The following is a 20431-nucleotide window of genomic DNA, read 5'->3' on the forward strand; positions in this document are numbered from 1 at the left end:
AGCTTAAGTTAATTTTTACTTTTAACAATTAACCTCAAAGGGAATTAATAACAGCAAAAAATTGTTAGTGGCAATGCTCAAAATGTCAAGGAATTTTATATCCCCAGGAGACCATCAGTAAATAGACATTACTGTATTAATGTCTATTTCAACAAAATGAAAAGTCTTCTCACTAAAAACTTTTACTTTGAAATTGCCCACTCATAAAAATATTCAAGTCACTGCATCTCTAAGGAAGTAGAAAGGAGGCTCTATTATTTAATATATAATTTAAGAAATTATTCATCAAAAGATCCAATGTTTAGACAGGGTCAATTCTTCACTGTAAGTCACTGTAATTCCAACAATGAAGCAAGTCTTATGCTCATCACTTATATTAACCACTCAAGCTGTGACAGACTCCCTCCGGGCAAAGCTCCCTCCCAAACCCAAAAGAACTACCTACCAGACATTAAGTAACCGGTCATGTACTGCTCCAGATAAGAAATAAAGGCCTGTAATTCCATCGGAGGTCTGGCTCTCATTAGGAGGTCTAACAGTAGTAAACTTAAGTGATGAAACTGGTGTCGCATGTCCTGTGAAGTGCTAGAGAAAGTTAAATCTCATTTAGGAGGGGACAGATTCAAAGCAGTACTGTACAAAAACAATCCATGTGTGTCCTAAAAGAAGCTACTGTTAACCTGACAGCAGAGCTCCACAATTAAGTTACCATCAAAATTAAATGCTTCTCTGCAGCCTGGGGAATCAAACCCAGGATCTTGGGAATGCTAGGCAAACACTCCAATATTCAGCTGCATCTCCAGCTCGGATTCTACTCACTTTTAAAGGGGTGCTCAGGTGCTCTCTACTCACTTTTAAAGGGGTGCTCAGGTGCTCAGACACAGCCAAGGAATTGTAGGTCTTCATTTTACTCTCAGTGAGTCAAAACCACAATTTTACAGCATCATCACAGCACCAAAAGTTTAGTAACCCCCAAGTGTATCTGCTTTTCCTAATACTAAATTTCCACAATGAAACACTGTACATGGACCAATTGCTAGATCAAGCTAGAAAATGAAATTACCATAATAACCTCCTAGCAACAGTAAACTCCACCTCATTTATTTGTTTGATTCATTCTTTCCAGAATAAATCAAAAGTGCAGACTAATTTTTGTCTGTTAATTCTATTATTTGGCATACAGGAAAAATCTGTTTTGATTTTTTTCTTTTTTGGGGGGACAAAGTCTCCATAGGCTGCCTAGGCTAGCCTCAAGCCATCCCCCTGCTTCAGCTTCCTAAGCATGCAGCACTAAGCCTGAGAATTTGTGCTCTTAATACAATATCCCAAGGTTCAAACTTCTGCCTTTCTCCATACTTACTCTGTATGACTGTTATGATTATAAGTAATTTGATACACTCACTCTGTAGACTTCTTTGGTCTCCAAAACCCATAGTTTGATTGTTCGACCAGCTGAAAGTAACATCTTTCCATCTGGGCTGATACACAGGGAAGTGACACTGCTATTGTCACCTTTCCATTTGCTGTAGTGCAAAGAAAAGCAAAACCAACTTAATCAGTGAGGAGAAAGTTTAGTCAGCAGAAAATAACAAAAAAGCAAACCGGGCATGAAAAATACCATGTAAGATCCTATGCCAATGACATTCCCCAAAATCTTGCCTTACGTTAATAACTCGGAACACATTAGTGAAGCCTCTCTGACGGGTGCTTTGAACACAGCATGCTCTCTCCCTCTTTGGCAGGATAAAATTCTCAAGATGTAGCAGGAAACAGGAAGGTAAGAGTTCCAAGAGTAGAAAAGCAGGAGCTAAGTGTATTTGTTAGCCCAGGAGGTAAAACTCTGTTAATGCACACAGGCAACTACCGCACTGGACCTTCTCCAGTCCACCCTGCCTACCCCTGGCAGTTCCTGCTTTCTCTGTATGGTTAGCCTTTTAGTCCCTTAGCAACAAGGTGCAGTCTCAAGGTGCAGCTCCAAGTTTATTTCTATCTCAAATCTGTACAGAGGAATTCTCATCAGGTAAGTGAAACAAATCAGGTAGTTTATTCCTTTCAAGTGCTCAAATCAGATTAGAACCATGAGATTTTGCAATTTGCTGAACACAGGAATGCTATTATTAGCAAAGGGAGCTTGGCTGTTTATTTACACCTGAAATATACATTACAAAGTGTTCTAACTCTGGAGGCTAAGGCAGAAGAATCACCATGAGGCTGAGGCCAGTCAGGGCTACCTGGTGAATTCAAGCCCAGGCTGAACAACATAGCTAGATCCTGCTTCAAAAAACCAAAAAAAAGAAAGTTCTGGTTGATCCAAAATGTCCCTCAAAAGCCTCCTTGTGCTGAGGGTTTGGATGCCAGCTAGTGGGACTTGAGGAACTGAATGGATGCCGGGGGCCCTAGCTGAACTAGTGTGTGATGGGCCTGGCAGGAGGAAGTGCCTTGAGCGGGCACAACCCGTCCCCTGCCCGTTCCTCTCTCTGGCCCTTCCCCTCTGCTCTGCTTCCCTGCTGCCACGGAATGAGAAGCTTTCCTCTGCCTGCATTTGGCCTTGAAGACAGTCAACCATAGAAAGAAACTTCTGAAACCAAAACAAACCTTAAAAAGGTAACAAACACAGAATACTCAAAAGCACATACCGTGTAGCTGGGCGCAACAGCGCACCCTAGAATCCCAGCGCTTGGGAGGCTAAGGCAGGAGAATCACCGTGAGTTCCAGGCCAGCCTCGACTACACAGTGAGTTTTATAGGCAACATGAACTGCATAGCAAGACTGTGTCAAAAGGCAAAAACACTGCAGCCCCTCTGTGTCAATAAGAAAACAAAATTCACGCCTATAAACCTAGCACTGTGGGAGGCTGAGGCAGGAGGATTGCAAATATAAAAGCACAGCCTGCACATTTCACAAAAGCCTGCCTCAAAATAGAAATAAGAGCTGGGGATGTAGTGAAGGGCCGAGGGCTTAATCCCTAGCACTGGAAACACACACACAAGGAAAAACTCAAAAACAGAACACAAGACATAAACAGGCAAATGCAGATTTTGACAAACATGACACACTTATACGTACTTGTAATCAAGGAAATGTACATAGTAACGTATGAAAAAGAACTTTTGCTTCACCTTCTGGCTTCTGTTGAAAATTTTTGCCAGTTTCTCATCACATCCCAGTTTCAAGACTAAATATTTATCACCCAGTACATATTCACTACTAGGCACAGCAGCACACGCCTGCACACCCAGCACTCAGCGCTGAGGAAAAAGGCTCACCATGATCTGAGGCCAGCACATTGCACGAGTTCCCATTTTTATGTATTCACTAAATTGATTTAAAAAAAAAAAAAAAAAAAAACCTGAAGCAGGGCACAGTGGCGCACACCTGTAATACCAGCGCTCAGGAGGCCAAGACACAGGATCACTATGAGTTCCAGGCCAGCTTGGGCTACATGTGGTAAATTTAAGGCCAGCCTGCACTACACAGCCACTGTCTCAAAAAATAAACAAGAAGGCCTGCCTCCCCACCCTGCCTCAAGGAGACCCACAAACTTCCTCAACCCATCTCTGCATTCTGAGAATGTCACTGATGTCAGCACTGCCACTCATGTAATGCTCCTGCATCAGCATCAACAGAAGACTTGCCAGACTCCCAAGGGCCAGCACACTAAATCAGGCAATAGACAATCACCCAGTAAAGCTGGAAAGCACTGGGCTGGAAGGGCGTCCTATGGGAAGTGTGGTGGCTTCCAGAGAGATGAGATATAGGTACTGACATTTTTAGGGCCCGAATCACTCCACAAAGGAAGTCTAACAACTGAAGGGCCACACACCTACACCCAGACCTTCCACTCAGCTTTCTGATGTTTTTGTTTTCAAATACCAACAGGGGCCACCAAAGATCTCCCGTGTCTGAAGAATATTTTCAATATTAAAACTAGAAACTAAATCAAATGAACCATAATAAAAGAAAAAAATTGAAATCCCATTATAATTATCTTCAGAGAGTTGGAAAGAAACATAATACAATAAAAAATAAATTTTAAAAAACGGGAAGAAAAAACAGCTCCAGAAGTTTTAGATACAGTAAGAGCTGGGCATGGTGTCACATGCCTGTACTCCCAACATTCTGGGAGACTGAGGCAGAAGAATCAGAAATTCATTTGTAGCCTGAGTGATTCAGCAAGATGATTCTGTCTCTCAAAATAAAATTTAACAATGTAGTTCAATGTAGAGGTCCTAGATTCAATCCTTTGCACCACAGGACATACACACAGTAAGAGAAATTTTAAAGTTCAATAGGTATTGAACATGCAAATGTCAGGTAACAGAAGCAAAAGACAAAACTGAAAAAGAAAAAGAGCTGGGGATGTGCTCAGCGGTAAAGCACTTGCCTAGCATCCACACAGCCCTGGATTCAAACCCATGTACCTGGACCAGGGAGGTGCAAGAGACAGACCAGAAATTTAAAAGACCAGGAGATATAAGATCTGGATTAACTGTTCACTGCCCTACAGAAAAGAAAAATGGAAGAAACGATCTAATACATAAGAAAAACAAAGCACACCAATTTCCAAACTAAATGACTGCGTTACACACCAACATAAGTCATTCATTAAATAAAGAGCACAGAAGATTGCAGAACACTAAAAATAACATTAAAAGCTAAAAAACAAAACAAAACAATGGAACAATGCCTTCAGTATGCTGAGGGAAGGCTGAGGGGTGGCTCACACTTACGATCCCACCACCCAGGAGACAGGCAGGAGGGTCAAGACAAGTTTCAGGCCAGCCTGGGCTACATGGAGAGTTCCAGTCCAGACTGAACCACAGAGCAAGACTCTGCCTCATAGAACCAAAACAGGGCCGGGGATGTACTCAGTGATACAGCACCTGCCTGGCAAACACAAGGTCATGAGTTTGATTTCCCTGTACAAAAAAAAAAAAAAAACCAACTATATTTTAAAATGTACCAATAAAAATCTAATGGAAAAAAAAAAAAAGCCAGACAAGGTAGCACACACCTGTAATCCCAGCACTCAGAAGGCTGAGGCAAGAGGACTGCCCTGAGTTCCAGGACAGCCTGAGTTCCATAGTGAGTTCAAGGCCAGCCTGAACTGCACAGTGAGACCCTGTCTCAAAAAAATAAAACAAACAGGCATTGATTCAAGCCATCCAAGCAGTCATCTCAGTACAATTAAGAGACAAAGAAAAACAGAACTTTCAGGACTGTTCTAGAAAGGGCCAAGAACAGTGTTAGGTATGTTTGAAGAAAAGCTATTTTAAGGGGAACTTAATGGCAGTATGTCTTTCACTGTAATTAATTGAGCCATATGCTGTATTTTTTTTATTCATTTCATGTAACCACAGGAGAAAGGAGAGGGGAAAATGGAGGGTAAGGGGCCGGGGATTTAGCTCAGCAGCATAAGCACCTGCCTTGCAAGCAGGCGGTCATGAGTTCGATCCCCGGTACCAATAAAAAGAAAAAAAAGTGTAAAAAAAAAAAAAAATGGAGGGTAAGTTAAATCAGCATAAACATCTTTAAACAAAAGTGAAGCCTTGATAGACAGTATCTAGCATGGTATGGGAGTCAGGGATTCAATTAAGCATTAAAATGCCAAGGACTAGGCTGGGACACATTTAGAGGGAAGAGGGCGGCCTCCTTCTCAGCAGTCAAACAGGACAGAGTGGCCCTCATGGCGTCAGATAGGGCAACGCGTCTGATGGGCATTACTACTCTACATGCAAGAGCAGCCTTGGCCAGCTCCTAGCTATGCCGTCACACGGGGACACAGGAATGCAGGGCAAACACCTTCGGGTCCTCTGCAACTCCAGGCCCACATCCTCCCTTCAATGGTTTTTTGTTTTTTGTCTTTTTGAGACACGATCTCGCTGTACAGGTGAGACTGGCCTTCAATTCACTTTGTAGCCCAGGCTGGTCTCAAACTCGCAATGATTCCCCTGCCTGGGCCTCCTGAGTGCTGGGATTACAGGTGTGAGGCACCACACCCGCTCTCCCTTAAATTCTAAACACCTCTCATCACCCTGTCTACAGGGTCTCACCTTTCACAGGATTCCAAATTCAACTTGTCTAAAACCCTCAAGCTATTTCCCTCTTCAGATCATAATTTCAATAACTAGAAGATATTTCCACTCTCTACCATGCATTATGCCCCAGCTAGACTCTCAAAACTGCCTGCTCGGTACCAAACACATCTTTCGCTTTCTGGACTCCTCGTCTTAGTTTGGGTCAACTGCCCACCTTCTCTCCCCACTCATAACCATCCTCCTGCCTCCTCTATTCAAAGCGTAGCTGTCATAAAGATCCACATGAAACCCCTTCCTTTCCAACACTGCCATGCTCATCTGACAGCTAAGTATAGGCTCCCTTCTGGCATCTCCTACACGATTATTTTACTCTTGTACCATGTGGCTTTTGTGTTAACAACCTGTGTGCCCAATCTGACTAAACATCCCGTAAAAACAGTCTGCACCATATCAATTGTGTGCATTCTCACTGGTCCAGGGCTCATTTCTACAAGGTCACTGTGGCAACGCCCCACCCCAGACACAGCAGTGCTACTCACCACTTCACTTTGCACGTCCTTGTGTTCCACTCCACAATATGCTTATCATCAGAACAGCTATATAAGCAGTCACTGTCTTGATGCCACTGTATGCAATTGACTCTGTTGTCATGACCACCAGTCTGCAGATTAAAAAATTTAAAGAAAAAAATTCATCTTAATAATGGTATGAATCCAGGAGTCATTACTGGTTAAACACCATGTCAGGCCTTAACTTGTATCTGTCCATTTTAGTTTTCCAAAATTTCCACTTCAGTTTTCAAAAAAAGAGACGTAACAGCTAAAACATCAAAACGTTAACTTTCCCTTCTCTGTAAGAAAAACCTAGCTCCACATTCTAGACCAGAGGACTCATTTCCAATGCCATTTGCTCTTGACAGAAATGCCAACTCTAAGACCCACAAAATCTGAACAGTGTGGCAAGAACTAGTGAAGTCAAATGGCAGAGTCCAAACTCAACTTTTATTTTTATTTTGGTTTGGTTCGGGCTGGTTTTTGTTTTTGGAGACAGGGTCTCACTCTGTAGCTCAGGCCGCCCTTAAACTCATAGCAACCCTTCTCCTCCTGCCTCAGCCTTCCAAGTGCTGGGATGACAGCTGTACTCCACCACACCCAGCAAAATCAACTCCCAAAAGATCAAAATTTGGTTGGAAAATCTTTTTAGGAAAAGTACTAGAAATGGCACATGCACGGAATTCCAGCACTATTAACAGCCTGAACTGCATAGTGAAATCCTGTCTCAAAATAAAACAAAAGCCTCTTTCAACTAGAAAAAGGCACTGTTGCTTCAGATAAACACTAAATGGCCGGACGTTTTTTGGCCACACCATCTGAACAGCCTTTAAATACAATCAGCACACCAAAGGTCCCTTACTAGGAGCAGAGAGGAATGGAGATCACAGTAACAGAAACCTTGCTAACATGGTAGATCAAACTTTTAGGTGACTTTAAATCTGCATTTAGAATTTTGTCTTTATGGCCAGGCGTGGTGGTGCAACCTATAATTCCAACACTCGGGAGGCTGAGGCAAGAGGATCACTTTAAGTTTGAGGCCAGCTGGCTATAAAGTGAATTAAAGGCGAGTGTGAACTGCACAGTGAGACCCTGTCTCAAAAAGAGGGGAAAAAATTCATCTTCATGTCAAAGATCATTGTCTTAAAAACAAAAAACTACTACTGCTTCTTATTTCACATACATTCCAGGACAAACTCACTCAGCAAAATGAGGTTCTAAGTCATGCAAACTGTAATTGTTATTTTCATTCTTTGTACCTAATTTCATATAAATACAATTAAGCACCACTGTGCACATATCTAAGAATCAAAATTATTACATGAAATCATGGAAGCTACTTTCAAATAAAATTGCTACTTCTTCAAAAGAAAAATATTTTAAAATATTAATGTGATACTTCTCTCATGAGCTGCTATTCAAACAAGTGCTATATTTTACTTATATACAAAGAAATAAAGAATATAAACATAAATTCCACAGAAAGAATTCAGATATATCAAATGAACTAAAATAGTCTTAGTAAATATAAGCAAAACAGTTGCCCTTTTAGTTGTTTATCTAGTAATTTGCTCAGCACTGTATTACCCATGTTGATGAGATTACAGTTCTTAAAAGGCACTGTAAGACATGGATGGGGCAGTGAGAATCAGCATACCCTTCCAGAAAGCAATCTACCAATGTGTCCCTCTTTCATTCACCTACTCATCCAACCAACAATCACAGTCACTATATACCACGGACTTTCAATATATTGTTATGTCCAAGCCTTACTAAAATTATACAAGCTACACTGTAGAATAATAAATTATCTCTGATACCCTAAGTAGTAGAATGCAACCTCAGGAGAGACTAGCTGTAAAGCTTGGTCCCTTTGTACTTCACTGTACATTCTGACATCCCTTACCCTGGACTACACAGTGAGATCTTGTCTCAAAAAAACCCAAAAATTTTAGCCAGGTACAGTGGCACATGCCTATAATCCCCGTATTTTAGAGGCTGAGGCAGCAGGATTGCCATGAATTCAAGGCCAACCTAGACTACACAGTGGGACCTTGTCTCTATAAATAAATAAGTATAAAAACAAACAGGCCAACAATTTAGCTCAGAGGCATAAGTGCCTCCCTGGCAAGCAGGAGGTCATGAGTTCAATCTCCAGTGCCAAAAATAAAAATCACAGAAGTATTCGTAATACTGAAATACTGAAAGGATTCAAGAAAGAATTTCAGGATCCATAAGCATCACGCCTGCAGTCATCACACTGCATAGGACACTAGATACCTCCTGCTGCTCCCCAAAACTGACCAAGTCATAAAATGGGCTCCCAACTTCGGAGGACAATTAACATCAACTGGGACGAGAAGGGAGAAACTGTTATTACAGATCCTGAACACTTCGTATTGTCCTTAAAAGTTGTACGCAGTATCTTTAATATGAAAATAATCCTAAACAGAAAGAACAATTTCTAAAGGCAGATTTAAAATCAGACAAATAGGCTTGTAATTCCAGTACTTAGGAGGCTGAGACAAAAGGATTTCTATGTTCAAGACCAGCATGGGCTACAAAGCAAGTTCAAGGTCACCCTGAACTGCATGATGAATGAAACCTGGTCTCAAAAATACAAGGAAAGTTTCAAAAATCAGATAAAATTTTTTATCTATCAAATCAGGTGGGTTTTCATTTTTAATCATTGTTCCTGCTTCGATGGGTTACTCAGTAGTCAGTGGGATATTCAGTATTCACAATAATGCCAATGGAATGGAATGGAATGGAACGGAACAGAACAGAACAGCACAGCACAGCACCACTAGAATAGAGATACTGTCGTTCCATTCTAAGTACAAATTAAAAAACATTTTCAGAAGTCTTTTTTTCTTCTTTGTTTAGTACCCGAGATCGAACTCATGACCCTGCACTTGCCAGGCAGGTGCCTGTGCCACTGAGCTAAATCCCTGGCTATCTTTTGTTTCTTTTTTTTTTTTGTCTTTTTCCTTTTTATCGGTATAGGGATCAAACTCACGACTGCCTGCTTGCAAGGCAGGCGCTTATGCCGCTGAGCTAAATCCCCAGCCCCTATCTTTTGTTTCTTAAAAGCCTAAGAACTATACAACTTTTCCCAAACTCAGAAAGAGAAGAGACTGGGAAGTGGAACCCACGGGTCCAGCCCCCTGCGAAGGGCAAGACTGAGTCAGGAAAGCAAATGAGGTTAAGTACTACATCACTCTCCTTTGTAACAGGAAACCATATTTGGGCAGTTTGCTTGATAATTACATTTTCCGTATTTTTCACCCCTACCACTTTTCTGTTTTGCTGTATATTTCCCTTATAATAGATAATTATTTTCAAAAAAAGAGAGAAAAAAAAGAAAGAAAAACAGTCAGTATTTTGTTTTGTTGAAACAATCTCACTATATAGCCCAGGCGATCTTCAAACTCAAAAGCTCCCTCTGTCTCAGCCTCCTGAGTGCTAAATAGTCAATAAGTTATTATAATACATGGACTATCAAATTTGAAAATTTAAGCAATCATTAAAAATGTTCACAACTATCCAGGCTTGGTGGTGCACTCTTATAATCCCAGCACTCAGGAAGCTGACACAGGAGAATCACTGCAAGTTTGAGGCCAGATTGGCTACAAAGTGCGCCCAACTGACAGAGACCCTGTCCCAAAAGACACAAGAAAACAATGTTTACAACTAGTCTTGACAATATGAAAACTGATTGTGGTGCAATTAGTGAAAAAAAGCCAAGATATACAACAGATGAACGTAAACATAGATGCCATGCAAAGCCACACACAGAAACTATTTAATGGAACTCTCAGGTGACAGACTAAGCATAAATTTTTCCACACTCAATTTTATGTAGTTTAAAAATTTCTATGGATGTCTTCAGTAAAAAATAAATTGTTTTATTCTTCCACATAGAAAGCATCCCTGTACATCAGAATCTAGTGAATAACAACAATATAGCAGGTTAAGGTAAGGTGAAACAAATTATGCCAGTAAAACTACTGCTTTCTCATGCCAAACACAACCTGCTCCAGTTTATAATACGGGCTGAGACTCCACAAAACTTACTTCTGCTTTGCCAGCCAGATCCACAAACTCTGCCAATGAGGGTAGCCAGCAGGGGTGGGACTAAGGGACTGGTTCCTTCCTGTCCCCTTATTTGCACCACTTCAACAACTCATTTATCACATCAGCAGATGCTACCATCAGTACCTGAGCCCAAAATATTGCTTCCCGGCTCTGAGAAAAACAAGCCTCTGCACCTTTGTGCAGAGCCATCAGGCAGCTGGAGACTCACCCCACCTCCAACTGTCCCACAAATCCACGGGGCCACTCCTCAAGGGACAGCAACAACCAATGGAAGATCTACTCCTTAAGTGGCTCAGCTTCAGGAGAGGGATTTAGCTCAACAGCACAAGCACTTGCTTGGTAAGCACAAGGTCCTAAGTTCAATCCCCCGTACCAAAGAAAACCAAAAAGTCAGCTTCAGCAGTAACTCAGTGCCTCGTTTGCTTCCCTTTCCCAAAAGAAGTGGCTACCTGCTTCCTACAGCTGCCACCTGACACCCTGCAGTTCCTCTGACCTCTCTTTAAGCTAACCTTAGTCAGTAACCCTGCACACTCTGATCCCTAACCAAGAGGACGCTACCAAAGTCAACTTTTATCTTTTTTTTTTTTTTTTTGTCTTTTTCTTTTTATCGGTACCGGGGATCAAACTCACGACTGCCTGCTTGCAAGGCAGGCGCTTATGCCGCTGAGCTAAATCTCCAGCCCCAGTCAGCTCTTATCTTATGTTACTACTCAGCCAGTTGTGGTGATACATGCTTACAATCCCAGCGCTTGGGAAGCTGCAGCAGCAGAATCACTACAAGTTCGAGGCCGGCCTAGCAGTCTGTGCTACATAGTGAGTTCAGAGCCATCCTGTACTACAGTGAAACTCTGTCTCCAAAACAAAAAAACAAAATACAAAAATCTGAGTTCTTTAAATACAGAAAGGACAGAAAGCTCCCCAGACAGTTCAGATTTCATCATCTCTTGAAGTGTTTCTAATAATCTGTTCTCATCACATCTTTCATATAAAATACACATAAACACACTTACTACTAATTTACTGTGCAATTCTCCTTTTACTGTACTGTACAATAAAATGCTACCAACTGCTGTACCAAGAGCCAACAAGTCAATCTGGTCACTCGTTCCTATAGCTTCTGATTTCCGTTTTTTCCTCTGGTGGCTTTCCTGAAAAAAAAAAATTAAAAACAGCATTTTTAGTTAACATTTCAAACACTAAAACTCCATTAACTCATAAACAAATGTTTGAAAGAACATAAAAGATACTTTTAAGTAGGGTAAAAAGTATTTCTACTTTAAACCTGTAAGTTTAAGAAAAAAATCTCCAATGGGAAAAGAAATTCAATGCCCTTGCCCCACCCCCACCCTTCAGAAGAAGGTAGCAAACAGGATGCACCCCTGGTCCCAGCACTCTCTCCTCCTCTCCCCCCACATCCCTTCCTGAAAGGCCCCAGAGAACCTGCCACTCCCAGTCAGGCAAAGACCAAAGAATCCACTCACGGATCTCTGAGTCCATAGTTCTAAACCAAAGCAGTCAACCACACCTCCCTTCCCTGTCCCCAGTCTTTCCTTAAATTCTAACTTAGTTTCTGGAAGAGAGACTCAAACTCCATTCAGTTTAATCTGCATCAACAAACAGCTGTAACTTTTAGAGCAACTCAGGGCAGGTCCAGAAGTTGCTCCAATGGCTGAACAGAACTAGTCTGAGAGTAGCATGTTTGCTGGGTGATTCTGATGGTTTACAAGGCACTCCACTCACTGACAAATACCACGAAACTTTGACTTTAAATAGGATGCTAACATCTCTTGTTTGCCCAGCAAAAAGACAATCAAAAATCACAATTTAAAATCATTACATGGGGGCTGGGGATTTAGCTCAGCGGCATAAGCACCTGCCTTGCAAGCAGGCAGTCATGAGTTCGATCCCCGGTACCGATAAAAAGGAAAAAAGACTAAATAAATAAATAAAAAATAAAATAAAATCATTACACCAGCCGAGCATATAGCTCACTGGCATAAGCGCCTGCCTGGCAAGCACAAGGTCCTGAGTTCAATTCCCAGTACACATACATACACACACATCACTACACTAGACCAGATGCAGTAGAATTCAACTGTAATCCCAGCACTTAGGAAGCTGAGGCAAGAGGATCGCTGTAAATTCCAGCCCAACCTGGGCTATATAGTGAGTGAAAGGCCAGCAGTCTTACTAGATAACTAGACTATGTCTTTTAAAAAAACCAAAAACTACACCAGAGCTTGTAATGCTGGAAAATACTTGATTTTAAAACTTACACTTATTTTTATTTTCTCTGTTCCACTTTTTACAAAGGCTCAACAGTTTACGTGCTTCAGTATTTTTTTAAAACTCTGAGAAATCTACTCTGTTAGCATAAAACAAACCAATACCATAGAAAATGGAACATTTTCCTAATGATGCAGGATCTCTCTCTGCAGCACAAAAAGCCAGGACACATAAAAATCTGTCTAATCCAAGAACCACCAAATGAATGGGGCACATGCAACACACCTCTAATCCCAGCACGTGGGAGGCTGAGACAGGATCACCTGGAGTTAAGGCCACTGTGGGCTACACAGTGACTTCAAGGCCAGTTTGAACTACAAAAGCAAGACCCTGACTCAAAAGCAAAACAAACAAAAAAGAATAAAACCAAGAACCACCAAATGGGAAACTATAATGTTACCAGTGTGGTAACTATCAGAGTAAGTTTCTGAAGCCTTTCCATTGTTTCTTTTAGTTATTTTAGGGGGATATTATATTTAAAGAATTTGACTGGACACTTAAGTAAACAAAAACCAGAAAGATTTTACCAAAAGTTACTTCTTACAGAAAACTGTAACATTCTGCAAATCCTTGGCAATGTTTCCATGTTAATAAATGCAAAAGAGAAATTACAATAGAAAGCCACAGTATAAATTCTAAACAGTCTCATCAGTAACATTTAACCTGCCTGAAACATTGAAACTTCTACATGAGTGCTCTAGGCTCCTCCTTCAATGCCTCTTGATTAAAAAATACAGTGACTTTTTTTTTTAAATGACTACACTAAAAGATGCAATGCCAGTAATTCCTTCAAAATAATCCCTCCTCTTCAACTCTTTGAAAACGTATCCGCTCCTTCCTGCCACTTTCTGATGCAGTTTTCGAAGTCCTCTTTCATCAGTGTCTGTAGTTGTACCATTGTGACTCCCTTTATGTCCCAAATCCACTGAGAATGTCTACCCTTCTGAGCTGGAGAAGAGTCAGAATCGCAGGTTCCAGTCCCAGTGAATGAGGTGGTGAGGACACCCTGGAGTTCTAAGCCTGCCTTCGTGCTGGAGGCCTGGGAAGCAGCATTCCCTGTATGTTTTGTTACACCTCACACAAATATTCAAAAAAAGGACTTCTAGAACTACTTCCCAAACAACAAAGGCAAAAACAATGAAGTAAGGGTGTTTGAAACAAGGAGCAGTATTTTGAGGGAGATTAATGGCAATATGTATTCACTATAATGCCTTAAAAATTTAAACATTCGCCATGTACTTTGACCACATCTCACACAGAAGTATCTAAAGTAGTTATTAGCCAGGCCTGACAGTGCACATCTGTAATTCCAGCACTCAGGAGACTGAGGCAAAAGGATAACCACAAGTTCAAGGCCAGCCTGGGCTACACAGTGAGGCAGCCTGAACTCCACAGTGAGACCCTGTCTCAGGAAGAAGGGAAAGAGGTAGACAGAGAGGGAGGGAGGGGGGAAGGAAAAAAGAGACAGGGAGCAAGCCAGCCGCCTTCCAAAGATCCCAGGGGGAAATGTGGTTTCTACACAAGGCTATGAACATGAGCGCGTCGTGAAAGTATAGCAAGGGGAGGCATACCAACCTACTACAGTGTAACATCCCTACTCCAGGAACCTGGAATTCTGGATCACTGCACATCAGTTTTCAGATTAAAGGTGCTCAAACCGTCTACCAAAATATCCTAGAATTTAAGAATCTTTAAATTCTGAATTCTGAAACACTTCTAGTCCTAAACATTTTAGAAAAAAAGGTACTCTAACTGTGCTACCTTATCAAAAAGCTCTTTTCTGAAAGAATCCAGAAAAGGCCAGGCTTGGTGACACAAATCTGTAATATCAGTACTCTGGTAGACTGAGGTAGGAGGATCTGATATTCAAACCTAGCCCAGGCAACTCAGAGAGACACCATCTCAAAATAAGATTTTAAAAAGGACTGGAAGGGGGCTGGGGATTTAGCTCAGCAGCATAAGCGCCTGCATTGCAAGCAGGCAGTTGTGAGTTCAATCCCCGGTACCGATAAAAAGGAAAAAGACAAAAAAAAAAGGGGGGGCTGGAAGGCCAAAGTATGGTGGCACATGCCTGTAAGGTCAATACCAGAGAGGCTGAGGCAAGAGGACTGCTGCAGGCCACCTGGACTACACAGTGAGAGGCTGTCTTCAAACAATGAGTAATAATTTAATAATAGATTAATAAAGGGTTGGGAATGGAATTCAGTGCAAAATCCCTGGATTCAATTCCCAATACTGTGCCTTCCCCCACAAATAAGAATCCAGAAAATATTTCTACTCTTGAGTTTCCCAAATCAAATAATCTACATGAGGTTTCTCAACGTGTAAAAGGCCGTTCAAAAAATGTACCTGCTTTATACAGATGTGAATTTGCACTAAAAAGCAATCAATAAATTTAGAAATTAAACATTAACATCACCAAAGTCCTAATCTCCCTTCCTAAGCAATCTATTTTGTTACAGATGTAAACTGCTGAAGGAATGTCCACAAGACATTTGTGCAACTTCTGAGGCTCACTGGCCTAAACCTAAATAGTCCGATTCATTACTTTAATTTCAACTACTGACTTGCGTGTTTTTCAAGGTTGGATGTATTTTTTTTTAAAAAGTAACTCACCATTCAACAGGATGGGCAGGTATACATGCGTGCATTTTATTGATAATCTAATATTTAAGTCTAAAACTCTCTAAAACCAAGAAGAGGTCAGTGCTAATGATTCTAATCCACTCTTTGATCACTCCGTAAACACAAATATAAAATATATTTTCTCATTTTGCTTTTCCCTTCACCTGAAGGGGAGTTTTTCCTTTATACCCCTATTTCCCTGGGTTACGAATGCTATCCATGCTTCACCGTTCACCCTAAATATCTCTCCTACATAGAAATCTTTTCAATTCTCTTAAAACACAAGTCAGGCACAGAGAATCTGAGCTTTTTTTTTTTTTTTTTTTTTTAACATCTTAGTCATATTCAGCTGCTTCTAATGTGCCTAGCACAGTGCCCTGAGCCAACTGATTACACAGGTAAATACTTATTCGTAATGAATGAGAAAGCTTGGCTGAGAATTCAGTTTATGTATTTGTTACTGTAAAATCTAAGAGGAGGCACCAGGAATAAAGATTAAAAGGATGTGCTATCTTAGACTAAGGAGTCTTTTCAAATCTGGAGGGCAGACTGATCTAAGCAATAAATACAAAAGCCCATCTAATGAAAGCTTATCTGAAGAATCAGAACACTGACGGGAGTCTGAATGGCACACATGTGATTTACAAGTAGAACTAGCAGTACAAATGACGTGAGGACAGAAAAGAGAAAAAGCACAGCTAGGTCATCAGAAGTCTGAATTTGATCAGCAATTAAACAGTAGCTTTTTGAGACAGCACCTATGTAGTTTGGACTGGCCTTGACCTCAAGTTCACAGGCATGCCCCACCATGCCCAACAAGCAATGACTTTTTTGATCAAAAATGCCAGTGAAAAAGTTTTTATATATGGAAACTACTTTACTCATACACACACTTATGAAACACACACAAAAATGAAACAAGCTCCACAGAAAAGAATTATCCTTATCATGACTAATATTCTACTATTTTCCATTGTTTTTTTAATGCTGTCATACCCCACTAAATTTCACAATCTACCAGTAGATCAAAACCTACTTCGCAAAAATACTGACTTTCTGACACTGAAAACTATGTCCAAGTTTTAACTGTTACTCTGAAAATATTTTTGTTATACATTCCTTGGTCTATCTTACCACCACTTATTCCAGATTACTGGTTAAGTGAAAAAACTGTACATTATATTGAATAATTATATTGAAACAAATTCCAGGGCCAGGTGTGGTGACCCACACCTCTAACCCCAGCACTGAGGAGGCTGAGGCAGGAGAACTGCTGCAAGTTCAAGGTCAGTCTGGGCTACACAATGAGTTCAAAGCTGGCCTAGACTACCGTGTCAAAAAAACAAAGACAAATTCTAATACATAGGGAATTTCTGTTTCTTTAAAAAAAAAAAAAAAAAGGAATTTCTGTTTCTGCCAATCAGTTCTAATCTGTAGCCTTCACCTTCTTTTGAAGTTTAAAACTTGAGACCTTCAAACAGTATAGGATACACCTGAATTGTGCTACACTTCTAAGAGACAGAACTGAGGACGCTTAGTTCAGTGTTCCTAGAAATGCCCTTAATGCTACCCTGCTGGTCCTCTCTGATGTCTGAAATGCCATATGCTTCATTCACTACATTAACAAACAAGCCAAGAATATTAGTACAAATTTTTCTCTATTGATAAAAGTGTATTACAAGCCACGCATGGTGGTGCATGCCTGTAAACCCAGCACTCAGAAGACTAGGACAGGAGGATTGTTGCAAGTGCAAGACCAGCCTGAACTACAAAGTAAGCTTAAAGCCAGCCTGAACTGCATAGTGAGATCCTGACTCAAAACTCCCAAAAAAGTGTTTCACTTCACATTCTATTTGTCCTGAGTTGGTAAAACACCAATTACTGAACCTGACACAATTATTAACTGATTTACATTAGTGAAGAGAACATTAAGTGAGTCCAGACAGAACACTTACTGATTCATTCAGTATTAACAATCAGTGTTTCTTGTATATTTATCATGTACCAGGCATTACTACACCAGATACATACGTTGCCTCATTTAATCCTGAGAACCTTAAAAGGTAGGTGACATCTAGCCAGACATGGTGACCACATATCTCAGCACTTAGGAGTTGAGGCACAATTGTCATGAGTTCAATGTCAGCCTAAGCTAAACTGAGATCCTGTCTCAAAAAAATGGCAATAATTTTAGGGTATTTTGTAATTACATGGCTGAAAAGAATGCACATCGATAAAAAGAAACTGAAACCTATCAATACTTTGCATGGGCGGAGGGCAGCTGACAGGGACATGCTAAGCACATGCTCTACCACTGTATTACACTCCCAGCACACCACTTTCACAGGGTCCAACTTTTCATTTCTCATTGACACCTCCCCTCAAACTAAAGCAACTTAATATGTCAAAAAATATTTGAGTTCAGTCCTGGTTATTAAACCAAATCCGGTTAGTTTTCTACTGTACTACAGTGGTATATATAGTTCAAAACTATGACTTTTAATTTAAGGCTAGCAAAAAGTTTTATTTCTAGGCACACAATGTGATTTGCAATCAACATAGCCACAGATATAGCTCAGCAACCTAAGTGCCTGCCTGCAAATCAACAAATAGCAAAGCAAGGGACAAATCTTGACCAAACACTATTTGTTGCAGACAGCCAAGAACTGAGTCTTTAAGACTGAGTTCTATCCCTGGTTCTACTTGCATCTTTTTTTTTTTTTTTTTTTTTTTTTTTTGGTACCAGGAACTGAACTCAGGATCTTGGGTTTGCCAGGCAGGCACTTATGCCACTGAGTTATATACCCAGCCCCTGCTTTTGGCTTTTATGACAAGCTGCTTGTCTACACAAATGTGAAATACTAGTAACACTAATAACACTTAAAGTACTTCTACAGCAAGAACTGTCTTACCCTTCATAATTACTCTTTGAAGTAGGTGCTGCTATTCTCATTTTATAAAAAGGAAACAAATGCACAGTTACTGCCAGAAAGCAGAGCATACACTGACTCAAGCACAGCTGAGCAGTCTGGACATAGACTAAATTAGCCCACCTAACCACTATTTCGTATTTTTCTCTCAGCATTAGCATTACTGTCACTTTACAAGAATGTCAAGTTACACAAAAAATAACCTGGAAATGGAAAAATACATGCTGGGCATGGTAGTGCATGCTTATAATCTTAGTACTCTGGAGGATCACTGCGAACTGGAGGCCAGCCTGAACTACACAGTGAGTTCAAAGCCAGACTGAACTACACAGCAGAGACCCTGTCCCAAAACAAAATAAATGAAGTAAAACAGAAAAATATGCAGAGTGTATAACTCTAATAATGACAACTACAGCCTTTCTCCTTACAATTACGAGCCCCCATAAATATTATTAGTTAACAGCAGAAACTATGAAAATATAGCTAAAAATGTGAAAAATACCAACACGTACACAAAGTATAGCGAATCAGATATATCCCCACTTTCAACTTAAAAATTTCTCCTGGTAGTCTGAATAAGATCTACCCTAAATAGGAGCTTTTAAAGTTTTACACAGTTACAGCAAAATGTCACACACTTTAGAATACCTGATTCTTCCAAATCACACTTAAGTGAACTGAATCAGTATGGCTACTTAATAACCGCAGCAACCACGTGCGTTTGAATGCGTAGATACAATCTAGTGACTCAAAAGTAAATGGCATCCACCTCAAAGTGCAAAGGCTCCCTTAACTCGGCAGTTTCTCACCTAAGGGCAACTCCACCTGGACTTGCATCACAGATTCATTAAGTTAGGCTACTACTTCACGTCCACAGCCTAACTGCAGAATGCAGTATGGGGGAAGCAGATGCTGAAAAAGAACCGTAACGTAAGTTAAAAATGAAAAAGAAAGACTCACAAGGCTGAGAATAAGAGCCTGCCTAAGAAAGTCGAGAGTTTCTAAAGACGGAAAGTCCCATTACCTGGACGTGAAGAACACATGTTGCGCTGGCACCCCGCAGGGAAAGGTCCCAGAAGCCAGAAAAGAAGACTAACGCATTCCAATTGACCAAAGCAAACCCAGTACGCTGGGGCAGGGATGGGGAGGACAGTATAGCAGCATGATGGGACTCCGTCAAGAGCCAGGACTCGGATGAGCGCACGCCGCCGAGCGAGGCCTGGCAGCAGGAAGCCATCCCTGGGGGGAAACAAGGGGGCTCGGCGAACATGGCGGCCCAGTGGCTGTGGGGCAAAAGACCGCATGGAGCCCGCTAAATCAAGCCGCGCCCTCTCACCGAACTCCGGACAGACTGCACACGGGGCGGCGGCATGGGCCCAGAGCGCGCGGCCGCCACGCTCTACACTTAGCCCCGGGCCGCCGAAGGCCACGCGCGGTGCTGAAACACGCGCCGCCCATCCGGAGGTCGCTAAAGCTGGACCCCGGCAGGCGCCCGCTCCCCCCACCATCCCGCTAGCACTACCTTGGCCTGCAGCCGCGGTGGCGCCCAGGCCAGGCAGGTGCAGGTACCGCTGAGGTGCGCGGAAGGCACGTACTCCTGGTGCAGCCTGTTATTAGCTGTCTCCCACACTCGCAAATGGCCGTCGGCAGAGGCTAAAGCGAAATAGGTCTGGCTCTCTGGAGAGAAGGCGCAAGGGACCCCCGCCGGGGACAGGGGGTCGCAGCTACCGCCGCCACCAGCCGCCATTGCTGCTCCGACTCCGCGGCAGCCACGTGTTCGCTGGTGCGCAGGCGCAGACGCGCGGGGCGGGGCCAGAGAGAGGAAATGGGGCGGAGGGAGCACGGGAGTCCAGGGAGTGGCTCGTCACGACGCAGGCTAGCGATGGGTGGGGCCACCCTTTGG

General features: G+C 41.7%; 1 protein-coding gene and 1 non-coding gene across 2 annotated transcripts in view; both read right to left on the minus strand.

Annotated features, from left to right (window-relative positions):
* The window catches only part of Wdr43 (WD repeat domain 43), a 57171-nt gene extending 36859 nt beyond the window's left edge, over positions 1 to 20312 (minus strand). The window contains exons 1-5 of the mRNA XM_063230417.1: positions 20051 to 20312; positions 11698 to 11835; positions 6578 to 6699; positions 1403 to 1523; positions 446 to 585 (exon numbers count right to left, since the gene is read on the minus strand). Coding sequence (XP_063086487.1) covers positions 446 to 585; positions 1403 to 1523; positions 6578 to 6699; positions 11698 to 11835; positions 20051 to 20275 — 746 coding nt within the window. The 5' untranslated portion in view covers positions 20276 to 20312. The remainder of the gene's footprint in view (positions 1 to 445; positions 586 to 1402; positions 1524 to 6577; positions 6700 to 11697; positions 11836 to 20050) is intronic.
* On the minus strand, positions 871 to 955 carry LOC111757775 (small nucleolar RNA SNORD53/SNORD92). The gene has a single exon (XR_002792062.1). It is a non-coding gene; the product is annotated as a small nucleolar RNA SNORD53/SNORD92 (small nucleolar RNA).
* Positions 20313 to 20431: the final 119 nt, after the last annotated feature.

Source organism: Cavia porcellus, unplaced genomic scaffold, assembly GCF_034190915.1.
Source record: "Cavia porcellus strain 051 isolate PalLab524CR breed Dunkin Hartley unplaced genomic scaffold, mCavPor4.1 scaffold_1, whole genome shotgun sequence".
In the NCBI taxonomy this organism is placed as follows: Eukaryota; Metazoa; Chordata; class Mammalia; order Rodentia; family Caviidae; genus Cavia; species Cavia porcellus.